At 58.2% G+C, this 12765-nt stretch overlaps 1 protein-coding gene across 1 annotated transcript; it reads right to left on the bottom strand.

Moving 5' to 3' along the window:
• Nucleotides 1-2292: 2292 nt before the first annotated feature.
• Nucleotides 2293-12273, bottom strand: NCLIV_028070 (conserved hypothetical protein; the record flags this gene model as incomplete). The annotated part of the gene is made up of 6 exons (XM_003883001.1): nt 2293-2379; nt 2706-3475; nt 4024-4125; nt 4374-4566; nt 4927-10523; nt 12213-12273. 6 exons carry the CDS (start codon nt 12271-12273, stop codon nt 2293-2295), a joined length of 6810 nt encoding a protein of 2269 aa, XP_003883050.1.
• Nucleotides 12274-12765: the final 492 nt, after the last annotated feature.

The raw sequence follows: 12765 nt of genomic DNA, 5'->3' as shown, positions 1-12765 counted from the left end.
CTGCAGAACAGGGCGAAATTTGATCCTGCGCTGGTCATTGTTTTGGAATAAAGCGACACAGAGAACGGGGAAAAGACTGCGTTCACCGCACCACTTACCCTTTCTTGCGTGTGGCCACACGCGAGGACGTAGAGCCCGTTCTGTGTGCGTGGAAGCAGCGTTAGTGGAGATGAACCATGCAAAAAGGAAGGAAATGGAGGGGGATTTGCAGACGGTCAGACAAGTGAGAGAGATGCCGATCGAGCGGGCTGCCACAGATTTTGCTGAGCCTAGCACTTGGATTGCTCGCACCACGCCTCTGAGGCAGTTAGGGGAGTTAGCAGAGCCCCCAGGGGCGGAGGCGGGGTGTCTACTCAGGAATCTGTCGCTTCCTGGCCTTTCTGATAGACTTATTTTCCTGAGTTTCCCTGAGATGGCAGATTCTTCTGCGTTCCCCGTTCGGAACACCTTTCGCTCGCCTCGAAACCCTGGCTGCTAAAAAAGTTGAAAGTATATAGGTGTTCGCGGGTTACTAAGAGTAGGGTACTTTGCGAGGGCGACGACGATACAGGGGAAAACAGACGGGAAACAGCGGTATGTCCCCCCGACAAGGCTTACGGCTTTTCCTGGAGCTAGCACTTAGAAAGCTGCAAACTTTTGACTCCCCAGGCTTGACACAACTTCGTGAGAGTTGTCCCTTTTCCCTGAACGATAGACGGTACGGCGTCCCAATTCAAGTGCGGAGACTGCACCATGTATGCGGGCCAGCTGTCTCCGCTGTATACTTGGGCAAGAGCACTCGGCATATGACTTGGGGCGACGCCACGGTTCATCCAAAGGAAAAAAGTGGATTCGCTTCGGCAAACTGCTCAGCAGAATTGAGCGGACAGACTCTTCTTCTCTCAACCACTGAAATCTGAGGGTTTTACACGAAGCAGGAGACGAACGTGCGCATCCGCCGCCCGCTTGCTGTCACCGGTTGGGATGACCCGCCTCGTGTTTTGTGAATTTCTTTCACGTGTTGCGTTTCTAAGAAACAACTGTTCTGTAGAGTTAGCGTCCATTTCTTCCGGTTCCATTCAGCAGTAATCTAGTACTACAGAGCGCGAGCACGTACACCACACTCACGGGTTTCCTCTCCGGAAAGACGCTCTCGGAATCACTAATCCAAGATAATTTGTGTCGATCTGTTTTCGAAGCAAAAACCGGCCGTGGTTTGCCCATTTCCCTGTCTCCACTCTCATCCTCAACACGTATCGCTACGCCTTTCCAATTCTTCCAAACAGGGATACTGGCTTCAGGAGTTTCTGGCGACTCACGATGCGCGTGGCGGCGACTCACGATGCGCGTGGCTGGTGAATGATTTTCTTCGCGATCGGAAACAGCCCCGAGGTGGAGCCGAACCGAGTCTCGAGAGGAAAACGGGAGGCGCTCGTGGTTCGTGGCCTCTTTGATTGGCATTTCAGTGGTGATGGCTCATTCCGAGATGCTAATGCACTTCTCTCAGCCCTCCTCAGATGCACAAGAGAACTCCAGATGCGGCCAGGATTACGCACTCTACTCGTTGCTAACATTTTAGGACGGCAGAATACGGAGGGCAAAGAAGAAACCGGTACAGGGATAGAAAACGAAGAGAGATGTTTCAAGGAATACGGTGTGGACCAACGATGCTGACGCTCTACTCACTGTGACAAGGAACACGGCACGGTGAAACCACAGCCACCTGCACTCGCTCAAATACTCTGCCGAAACAGCTCCCACGGGGATTTCTTTTTTCCCTTTTTTCTGATATTCCCTGTAACATCTCCCACTTGTTTTTCATTAATTTCGTTTGGTACTATCTTCAAAAACGCCTTCTCGCTTTGGAAACCCCCAAATTCTCAGGGACTGAAGATCGACAACCCCGGAAAATCGAAGACACACATGCGTACCAAGGAAATCAGCCGCTCCCCGTGAGGCATCCCTTGTCTTTTCTGCGTCGCCCTCGTCTCCGTCCTCTGTGCTTTCTTCATAGTTAGCAGGTGATAGCCTGTGTCGGTGCGAGTCTCCCTGTGCTGTCAAGGACACTCTCACAAATCCCTCCGCATTCTCCAAATCATCATCGCTCTTCTCACTGCCGCCACGCCGAACCGGACTGTCCCCTCGGCATTCATCCTCAGATAGAGGACGGCTGTGGGGGGCCCCAGATGAGGCGAAGAAAGTCCAGGGGAGAGAGAGAGAGGTCTCCCTACATCTGAAAAAGCGACGCTGCTGGAGCAGATTCATTCTCGCGCCCTGCGGGATCCAAACACATTCACACTCCAAGAAATTGATTCACGGAACACAGCGGTTCCAGCTGACAACAGAAAAGGCCTTTAGAGGCATGCAGCCTTTCAAGCGGGGCACAGCGACCGTGGACGCCTGAAGAAAAGCGTCGAGGGCCAACAAATGAGCACGACAGGTTCCAACATTCATCTTCCAGCACCCGTCAGACTCACAGAGAACCCGTCGGCCATCGTCTCTCCCGTTTTCTCCCCAAGCCGGTTTCTGCGTCGCTTTTTCCTTTTTCCACACAAAAGCCAAGGCACTGCGATTCGCGGTTCACTGGTCTTATGGACCGGATTCTCCAAGTTTCAGGCAGTTTTCACTGTGGCCTCTTTCTGCACGAAACGCTTCCGCCCCCTTGCGCCTTCGCTTCGTTCTTGGCCTTTTCTTCTGACCGTCCTTTCCTCCCCTATAAATCTTACCTCTGGACTCCGGGCACCGTCCCAGAGCTGCACTGTAACTACACACGACCCGAGTTCGTCCTGGTCTTGTGGATATCCTGATGCGGACTCGCCACAACTGTCGCTGGCGCGCGAGGGGGCGTCTTCACGGAGCTTGTCTTCTGCTGGCCGATAAACGATTTCGACGCGACTCACTGACGCCCGTGTACTGAGGCACAGGAGAGCCATCGTCACGCCTCTCCAAGTGTTTCGTTTCTCTCTGTGGAAGGCGCTTCCGTCTCCGATTCCCCTCTTTCCTGCAGAGGCCGCCTCATCGCGTGGCTGTCCGTCCAGCGCAAAAGCCCGCCTCAGAAGCACCTGCTGGCGTTCACCCCCCTCCAGTTCTGGCTCTTCCCTTCTTCGTTTCCTTCTCGAGCTCGTGGGCTGCTCCGTCTCCCACGCGACAACTGCCGCGCCCTTGAGCAAGTCGCCCACGTCTTCCTCTCTGCTCGCCACAGACGGGGCATCCTGCGCACCTCGCCATATTTCCCCGTACACGCGGATCTGCCTGAGGCCGGCAAACGCCTCGTCAATCACAACGCCCGGACCTTCCTTTTCCAGGATTTCTCGCTCTTCCGAGAGACTCCCAGAGCGGGGATCGGACGGCAGCCGCGTCAGGTGGTGAGAAAACCGAAGATGAGTGACGGGAACCGAGCCGGTGTCGAGCGCAAACGCGACGCGGTCCTCCTCTTCTGACAGCGGTTCTCGCGAAATGGCGGCGTTCCACAGCGACTCCCCGCAGGCGCACAGACCTGAAAAGCGACGGTGGACACAAAGCATCCAAACGCTCCCAAACAGTGGTGACAGGGACGAAAAAGGCGGTACACCACACACACACACACACACAAGGCAAACACCCAAAACGTAGCTGAGGCCAGCGAATTGACTCCGGGAACGAGCGATGCGCACGCACATCGTTCTCCTTTCCCAACCGCCCTTTCAAAACCGTCCGTCGGCCCTGGCCTTCAGGTTGCCGTTCGCTGCCTTAGAATGCGTGTGACGACGCATATATATATCCCCGCACGAATCAAAGCTGCTTGCCTTCCAGTGCGAGCACAGCTGGATGTTGTGCGTAGTTATGCAGCCCAGTTGAACTCCGTTCGTCCAGCAGACCTCATCCGTGGACTTGGTGCGTGCCCCATTCCGGCCCATGTGCACTTTTTCTAGCATCGAAAGCCAGATCGTTTTTTTCCCATGTGCTCCGTTTCGTCCCCTCGCGATGCTTGCTCTCGCCTTTGAAAAGCCCGCAAGCATCGGCTGTATCGCCTCGCTGACAGTTTTATGGAGCTTGAGGCCTTACTTTGTTCTTCCACGTCTTCCGCCAAACATGCCGCGTCAAGCGAAATCGTCGTCTCGACACCTTGGCTTCGTCCTTGGACAATCTCAACGCCGTGCACGACCGCTGCGAAGCCCACACAGGACACACACTACAGCAGAGAGGCATGACACGCGAGCAACGCAGAGCGGCCCTCGTTCCTCAGCAGCGCGTTCGCCCAAAAACAGTTTCTGGGACGAGAAACGGCCCGCGACGTCGAGCAAACACCCACGCACTAACACGATCGGACTTCCCTGCACGCGCCAGTTGATTGAATGCGTGGCACCGCCTTTTCGAAATAATTGACACGCTGCAGTCGATCCCCACTTTCTCACCTGGAGCAGCGAGACGGATTATACAGGTGTCCTTGCACTCCTCTCCCACATTCAACGAAATCAGATGAAGTCGTTTTCCACGGCCGGAACGCCCGTGTTCTTCGCGCTCCGCGGCGTGCGAGGTCAGCAGACGCATGGCACTCTTCGTAGAACCCTGGCGTGTGCCGCCACAAAAGATGACTTCGGCTCCGAGCTGAACAGAAAACCCCCACGCATCACGAGGGAAATAGAGTCGAGAGACAGCTGTGTACGAGGCAGTACATGGGTGCATGCATACTTTAGACTGGAAAGCGCATCTGGACCACATGCGTCGCCAGGGGAAGAGCAGCCCGTTGATCGGCTGGAGCAGAACCATCAGTTAGGACACTCACACGCAGTCGACAAAGTGAAGAACACAAAAAAATAGGTTTGCAGAGACAGAAACATGGCCACAGGAGCTCAAGCCGGTGTACCTACACACAGGGACAACTCCAAGCAGGAATATCCTGGGGGCAGCATTCATCGTTGCGCATCCACAAGAACATCGCGAGACCCGCTCACTGTCGCCGCTTACCCTTGCGCTAGCAACATTTGGAAGATCGACAAAAGCAGGGGGGAGAGCCATGGCGAGGTCGCCCTTGGTTTGTTCGTCCAGGAGCGATTCGACGGCTTTGGCGGTGACCTGCGTCGCGATTTCGGCCACCTTAGCTTTCCACTCCTTCAGAACTTGATCCACTTTCTGCGTGAGTGAGCTGGCGCGCACGTGCTCCCGCACGCCCTGAAGCCACGCGTGTCCGCGCTGAAGAAGCGAAACAGGCATCCGTTTGCCGATGTGCGGGAGCAAAGACGCACAAGATGCATCGGCCGTCCCAGCCGAGGGCGGCGGCGAAAAAACGGCAGAGGGGGAACCACGACGCAAGGACCAGACCCGTGCGGGCGAGCGCGAGCGATTTGCGCGGTCGGAACTGGACGCAGACGCTTCCTTCCCTCGCGTTTCGCGTCTCGGATCTCCTCCTTCCGCGCCTCCCTGACACGGCGCAGCTGGACCGCGCTGGACTGTCTCGTTCCCACCGCTGGCTTCACACTGCGTGCTGCCCGCCGCGCTCGAGAGTCTCGCCAAAGAGGCGCGTCCCCGCGAGGCCCCTTGGAGCGTCTGTCCTTCGACAGACGCCTGACTGCAGGCACGCGAAACCGGAAGAGAAGAGCGAAGAAGGGAGTCCACGCAGGACGCCGTCGAGGAGCTGACAGTTACAGCAGAGCAGGTGAGCAGGGACGACACAAGCGTTTCCTCGCCGGCAGGCTCTGTTTCCTTGCTCGCCCCCGCGGTCGAATCCAGCGACACGTCCTCGCTTCTTGCCCACGCCGACCCCCCGCGAGACGGCCTGTTGCGGGCCGCCGAGCCTGGCTCTTCCCTGTCTCCGCGCGTGTCTCGCTGGCCGCGTTCGCTTTTCTCGTCTTCGCTGCTGTGGCCTTCTTGCTCCCGCCGCTTGACGGGCACCGGGACCGCAATGAAGAAGGATTCGCGGCGACCCAAGGGAGACGGCGACGCGGAGGAGCTCGAGGGAAGCCAGTTTCGACAGGACTCCGGCGAGCGATCCGCAGAGGACTGCGGCCCCGCGTCTTCCACCCGTGACTCGCCAGCGGAGGACGGTTTCCCCTTTCTTCTCTGACTGCCCTGGGACGACAGAGACAAGCAGGTCTCGCCTGTGTCCCCGCCACTTCCGCCACTGCCTCGTCCCTGTCCGCCTCTGCTGCTGCCTTCGTTCGACGCCGCCTCGTTCAAGTTCGGGAGTCTAGGAGAACTCGGAGCAGACGGCGCCTTCCCTTCTCTCGTCCAGCCCCCGCGACCAGGCAACGCCGCTGACTGGCAAGGACTGACGATCCGCGGCGGAGCGCGGAGCGCGGAAGGATGCACGCGCGGAGCAGCGGGAGGAGACACTGCAGCGGAGGCACGCGCGAGCGACGCGGAGGAAGAGAGCGACAAGTACGAAGAGGGACTCAAGGAAGACTGAAGCGACGGGCCCCGCCCTGGGCCATCGCCGCCTTCGGTCTCTCGCGTCCCCACGTCACTCGAAAGGGAAGATACGGAGTGAGGGAAACTGGAAGCCTCCTCCGCGAAAACCTGCGACTCGCAGCCTTCACTCGGCTGCGAAGCCTCGGGGGAGGTCGGAGCGCCTCCTGGGCGGAACGGCGACGATGACGGCTCGGGCGAGACCAGCGGTGGCGGCAGCGCAGCAACCCAAGCGTCAGGCGACGTCTCAACAGGAGACGGGAACGGAGACTCGGCGTCGTGACGAGGGTTCGCTCCTTCTGTGTCCCCACGCGACTTTGGTTTTACAGGTGCATACGAAACGGGAAGGGGCGCACAGGTCTTCCTCTCGCTTCGGTTCTGCATCTCTCGGCTGTCTGACTGGTGAATTTGTGCTCCGGCTTTCTCTTCGGCGCGTTCCTTCTGAGAGAGTCGCCGGCCAGGACCAGCACGAACTGAGCGCTGCAGATCCCGGTCAGTGTCTCTCCACGCTCTTGCTTCCCCCGGCCGGTCCAGCTCGCCTGCATGCACTTCGCGGCTCTCCTGTCGGCAGCTGCGCTTCCGCTGCGGCTCGTCTGTCCCCTCCACGGACTGCGTTTCCGCTTCTGCGGCTCTCTTCTCTTTGCAGCTCTGCCTGGAAGACGGCGACCTTGCAGCGAGGCCGACAGGAGCCGAGGCAACAGCGGACGCTTCCTTCTGCGCCGTGGCTTTCAGACAGGCGGAAGGCGAGGCGACGCCGGCTGTTGGTTTCGCTGCGAAAGGCGAGACACGCGTTGCTGCTTCTGGCTCTTCGCGGGGACGCCGGCCATTTGCCTCCAGGCTGCCGTTCGCGGGACCCCGCGCAGCAGAATTCGGTCTCTCCGCCCAGGAAGGAATGCAGGAAACGACGCTGGTTGTCGGCGCGTCGCTCATGTCGCCTTCCTCGCCGCTTTCACCCTCGCTTCGTCTCCCCGACTCCGACAGCTCAGACGGAGCAAAGAACGCGACCGCATTCCCGTCGCAGTCTTCGCGGCGCCCGTGGCCGCGCTCAAGCACAGAATTCGGCACCGATGCAGGAAGGGGAGCGTCGGAGGGGATGGGCGAAGAGCGCCCAGTCTGCGATGGAGACGCAGGAAGAGCAGGGACGCGGGAAGAGGTCGAGGCTTCGTCGCCACTCGAGTTCCGTCCTCGCGCGCAGCTCCTCGCATCCCCCTTGTCTCTCTTCCCCTGTCCCACCTCACACTGGGCCGTTCCGCCTTCCGGTGCACTGCGTTTTCTCTCTCTGCTCTCCGGGTCTCCCTCGTTGCCCTTCGAGGATATCTGAGACGAGTCAGCCGTCCCGAGGAGAGACGGGCGCGAAAGTGCAGTGGCAGAGGAGGGCGGAGACGACCTCGAATTGGACGAAGGCTCACTTGCAGAAGGGAAAGGGTTCTCTGCGTTTTCCTCTCGCCTGTCCACATCGCGAAGTGGATCCCCGCGAAGTGAACTGTCCAAGCCATGAGACGCTTCAGAAAAAGATGTGCTTGCTCTCGACTGAGTCTCCGGGCTCGCGGCCGCCTCGATCCGCGGCTCCGAAAGGGCCAGAGGCTCTGCCGGTTCGTTCTCTCTTTCTCCCTGCCTTTGGTCGCCGCGCAAAGGCCGACTCTCAGCGTCGTCCCGCTCGCCCTGAGACGGAGATGCCGAATCTGAATCGTCGGTCTCGTGTCGACAGGCCACAGACACGGCTTTCGGCAGGTTGTCAGACTGAGACACTCGACCAAAGTCGGGCAAAACCCCGCTCTCCTGCCGCTCCCGTGCCTCAGAACTCCCCTCTCCAGGCTTTGAAGCCAAGGCCTCTGCTGGCTTGGGGAGAACTGCCGCACTTCTACCCGTCGCGTCAGCGTACACCGGCGGGCCCGCAGACCTACGTGAAGAAGAAGCAGCGAGCCGACGCTCCGTTTTCCCTGTCTCTCCTCTCTCTGTGCTTTCGCGTTCCTGTTCGGACCTCCCCATCGGCCCCTCAATGTCTCCGCTGGCGTCTCGCCGTCTCTCTCCATCCACAGAGAAAGGCTCTTCCTGACTCACAGAAACCCTTTCTAGGCGGGACTCTGAGGTCGTTGCCGGGAATACAGCCTGCTCTTCGGAAGCCGCAGTTTCTGTCTCTCCAAACAAGCGCGCGTCGCACACCGACGCGTCTCCCGCCCGTGTCTCTCCCTCGCCGCCTGCGTTGTCGGTCCCCCTCGTTCTCGCTTCAAAGGGATCTCTCGCCGCACCTGCTTCCCGTTGGCTACTCACGCCTCCAGGCTCGTGGCGAGGAACGGACGACCCACAACTGGAGAAGCGGCGCCGGGCCGGCGAGGCGGAAGACGGAAGGCGAACGGGAGAAAACGCACTCGCTTGGGTCTGAGTCGGCGAAGGCAACACGGACGCTGCCGAGGCACAGCGACTGCGCCTTTGCCGTCTACTCACAGACGACGTACGCCCGCTGCTCGTGCTCTTCCTGGAGAGCGACATGATGGGCCGCAGCTGTGCTTCCTGTGCGGCCGCATAGCACACGCCGCGCAGCTGCCGCAGGTCTCCCAGAAACGTCGAGGAGAAGGACTCTGCACTGGACGAAGCGAGAGGGAGGTCCGTGAGGAGAGACGGCGACGGGCCGCCCGCCGCGGGTAGAGCGGACCCGTTGAGAGCCGGAGTGAAGCTGGAGCTCGAGCGAGACGAGAAAACAGCGGAAAGATGAGTGTTCGCCGCTGTGTGGCGCCTACGACAGCTCGAGTGACTGCCTTCCGAGCCTTCATCTCGCCTCGACGCTCCTTGGCGTCGCCACGCGCTGCCGCCAGACGTCGACCGTCTGTTCCGCCGATGAGAAGCAAGATCTGCGCGCTTCGCAGAACCAGTGGATTGGTCGTTGCCTGACCCGAGGTCTTCTCCGCCCTCTTTTCCAGCGGAAAGAACTCGATCTTTTCCTGCGGCTGAGTCCGCGCGCACGGTCTTCTCTCCAACTGCTTCCTGGGGCGCCACCGCAGGCACGACCCGCTCGGAGAGACTCCGCGCCTGCCTCCCGCCGCCCGAATCCCGCGACCGGCCGCTGGATGCACCCGAGCTGCGGCGGACTCCAGACGGTCGGCATGCGTTCATGAAGAATTTCCTTGCCTCTTGAATTCGTAGGGAAGCATCCGAAGACAAGAGCAGCGCCGGGGCACTGTTCTTCTGTCCTGTCGAAGCGCGATTTGCCCTCTCCGCGGGAGCCGAGCCGCCACCGTTTCCCGGCTTCTCATTTTCTTGGTCATCTCGCCCACGAGCCGCCTGGGCAGACTTAGGCGACAACGCGCCTGTCTGACTGCTGTGCGTCTTTTCGTTTCGTAGTATCGCCCGTGTCGACGCTCGTGCACTGGACCTTTCCGGCCTCCCGCTGGACAGTCTGGGGACCGCAGTTGTGCGACTGTCGCCTTGCTGGTTCTCTCCTTGACGTTGAGGTGCGGCTTTTCTCGTGTTTGATTCGCCAGACGGCGGGTCGCCCGCCGCCTCGTCACCGGTGGCCCAGACAGGCGATGCGACTCCTCTTAGCGCAACGGAGCTCCAGTTCGTCCCCGACAGGTCTTGACAGGAAAAACTCCTCGACGAGTTCGTCCTGCTTGCATCCTCTTTAGCCTTGCCAATCGCGGCCGCTGGGCGGAGGATTTGTTCCTCGTGCACAGGACTTGCGGAAATGCCTTGAAAACCCGGCTGTCCAGAGACGCCAGGCGCCCCGCCCACTGGGAAGCTGGGCCTTTGATGGGCGTTCCTTTCTGCGACTCCCCACGAGGGATCCGACCTCGAAACGGCTGAAGTTGCGGCACGCACTCCACCTTGCTCTTCCCGGTTGTCTGCAGCTCTGTCGCTCCGTTCCTGGACGAGACAAACACTTGCGCCACACTCGCTTCCGGATGGGTGCTCCGAATACCCAAGTTCCGGTGGAGATGTACGCCCGATAGGCTTGTTATGAGCGGCGACTGAAACGGGTTCGTTCGAAGCCGATACGTCCTTATTGTTGTCCGCCAAAAAAACGGATGACGACTTTCCTGGCCCTCCAGCACCTTCTGGGAACGCGAATTTTGCAGATGGAGCTTCGCCTTCATCGCGACGCACTCGCGGGGGAGACGAAGCGTACGAAGAAGCTTCGAGCAGTGTTCGAGGTGGAGAACATCCTGAAAGAGGAGAGCCCACGGAGGGGGAGAGGCTTTGGACTTCCGTGCGATCTTCGAAAAATCGCGGATCGACGGTAGTTTCAGGATGTGTCTTCCTCTTTTGCGTAGCAGGCGAAGGGGAGACAGACGGGTAAGGCGAGCATGAGGGGGAGGAGGAAGGTGTAGGAGGGAGGAAGCAAGGGGAAGGAAACAGATCCTCAATCATTGTACCAACGAAGAAGTGTACGAATGTGAAGACCCGTGAAACGCTGAGTCCAGGGCAGTGATATACCTTTTCAGCTTCTCCCTTTAAGTGTTGGGGAGGCGGCCTGGAGACGAGAACCTGTAATTTGCTAGGGAAAAAGTCTGAAGCTTCTCTCTACTGCGAAAAACTCGTCGTTGTGATGCACGGAGCGATGCACGGAAACAGGACAGCCGGGAGATTGTGAGGTTCCAGGAAAGGGAATTAGAGAGAAGATAGCTCGCATTCATCTCTCCGCGCAAACGCAACCTCACTGCGGGAGTTCCCCGGGGAGACAGATAAAATTTCTCGCAAAAGAAAGTTCTACGAAGTCGTAGCAACGGTCCGTCACAGAGTCTCAAGCACGGGCAAAAAGCTCGGTAGATATGGTGGTCCCAGTCGACTGGAAGCAGTGGCTCTACAGTTAACTACCACAGAAAAGGTTTCAACCTGAGAGGGCAAGACCTCCATTTCAAATTCACTCGGAATAAACGAACAACAGGGGAAAACTCGCGAAGAGGAGAGAACAGAGGGGAGAGGTCGTGAGTTGTAGTGTCGAAGAATGCCCTCCACGTCCTCTAGTGACGTTCCTCCGCGACATTGTGTGCCGTGCACTGAAGTTATAAGCGAAACGATCCTTCGGCTTTTTTTATGCTGTGTCTCATCGACAACAAAGAAACGGGGAACCCGCCACGGTCAAGACAAGGCAGACGGTCTGTTCTTTTTCCGCGTGTGAGCGTTTCTTCGCGCAGTCTCGAGGTGGGTACCACCACAGCCGGGGCCCTCCCATTGAGCCTCCTGTGAATTTCCGCAAGACCATGGGCGTTACCTGCCAACTAAACAATGCGGGCTAAGAAACAGGGAAAATTAGGCTCCATGCGCCTAAGATATCCACGATTCAGCACTTTGCAGAGGATATTAATCACCCTACGCATTTATGAGCGTATTCAATATATTTTGCCGGAAACCCACCACCAACCCCACCGCCTCCCCCCTCCCCCCTCCGCTGAAAAGCGCCCCAAGAGGTTGCCTTTCTCAAGTCCGTCGGATCTTTTCCAACGGAATGAAAGGCCCCACGAACACGTTTCTTTGTGGTGTATATGGAAAAAGAACCAGGAAGAAACGCACAAGGATACACTGCAGTACAGAAACGGACTGAATTTTGAGCATTTGTCAGATGGTGATTTTAAATGCTTTCGGTCACTCTAGCCGAAACAGGAGTACGTAAACGGGTGACTAGCATAAATCGACAGGGGTACACCGCACATAGGCGCCGGCGAGCGACGACAAAAAAGAAGACCTGTACAGAGATGCTTGAGCTGAGGCGCTTGGCACTGACAAAGTGAGGGACAAAACAAGAGTTCTCCTACAGAAAAACTATCGTCGAGAATCTTGAGGGATTTGTTCGGCCCGCCGTCTCAAGGCTGAAAAACGCTTGCTGCCAGGTCACCGGCGCGAAAAGCACGTACCTGCGACAGAGGAGAGGGGAGCGTACGACTGCACAATTAAAGCGCACACCTGAGAGTACATGCATAAATTTACTGGCTCTACGGTTACTCAGATAGATAGACAGAATGCCCCACGGATTCTCTTCCCACGATCTACTGCGAGGGGATACAATTTATCCCAGGAGCTCCAGCAACCCATCATAGGCACAGTTCCCTGTCCAGCACCGAGATATGGGAGAACGGAACTGTGCACCTCGCCAGGATATTTAATACAAGCTTCCAGCATACAGTTGAGCGTCTCTCGGATGACTTGGGAGAGCCATCGAAGAGGCAGAGACAAGCTTCCGCGAAATTATAGAATGAAGGCACCGACGACCTGAGCACCGGCAATATGAAACGGACTGAAACCCTCACGAGGTAACGGATTAATACGCTAGTGGAGGAGCCGTGAAACGAGGTATCAGGAATGCCCTGCAAGTTTGCTTTAGACATACAACATGAGAAGATTCCATGTCAAAAGTCCCCTCACTCTCCTCGTGGCACTCTCCATGTCGTGTGCTCGAGCTGCTGTGAT

Source organism: Neospora caninum, chromosome VIIb (genome assembly GCF_000208865.1).
Source record: "Neospora caninum Liverpool complete genome, chromosome VIIb".
Taxonomy (NCBI): domain Eukaryota; phylum Apicomplexa; class Conoidasida; order Eucoccidiorida; family Sarcocystidae; genus Neospora; species Neospora caninum.
Note: the sequence above shows the minus strand (reverse complement) of the source record. Positions and strands in the feature narration are given on the sequence as shown.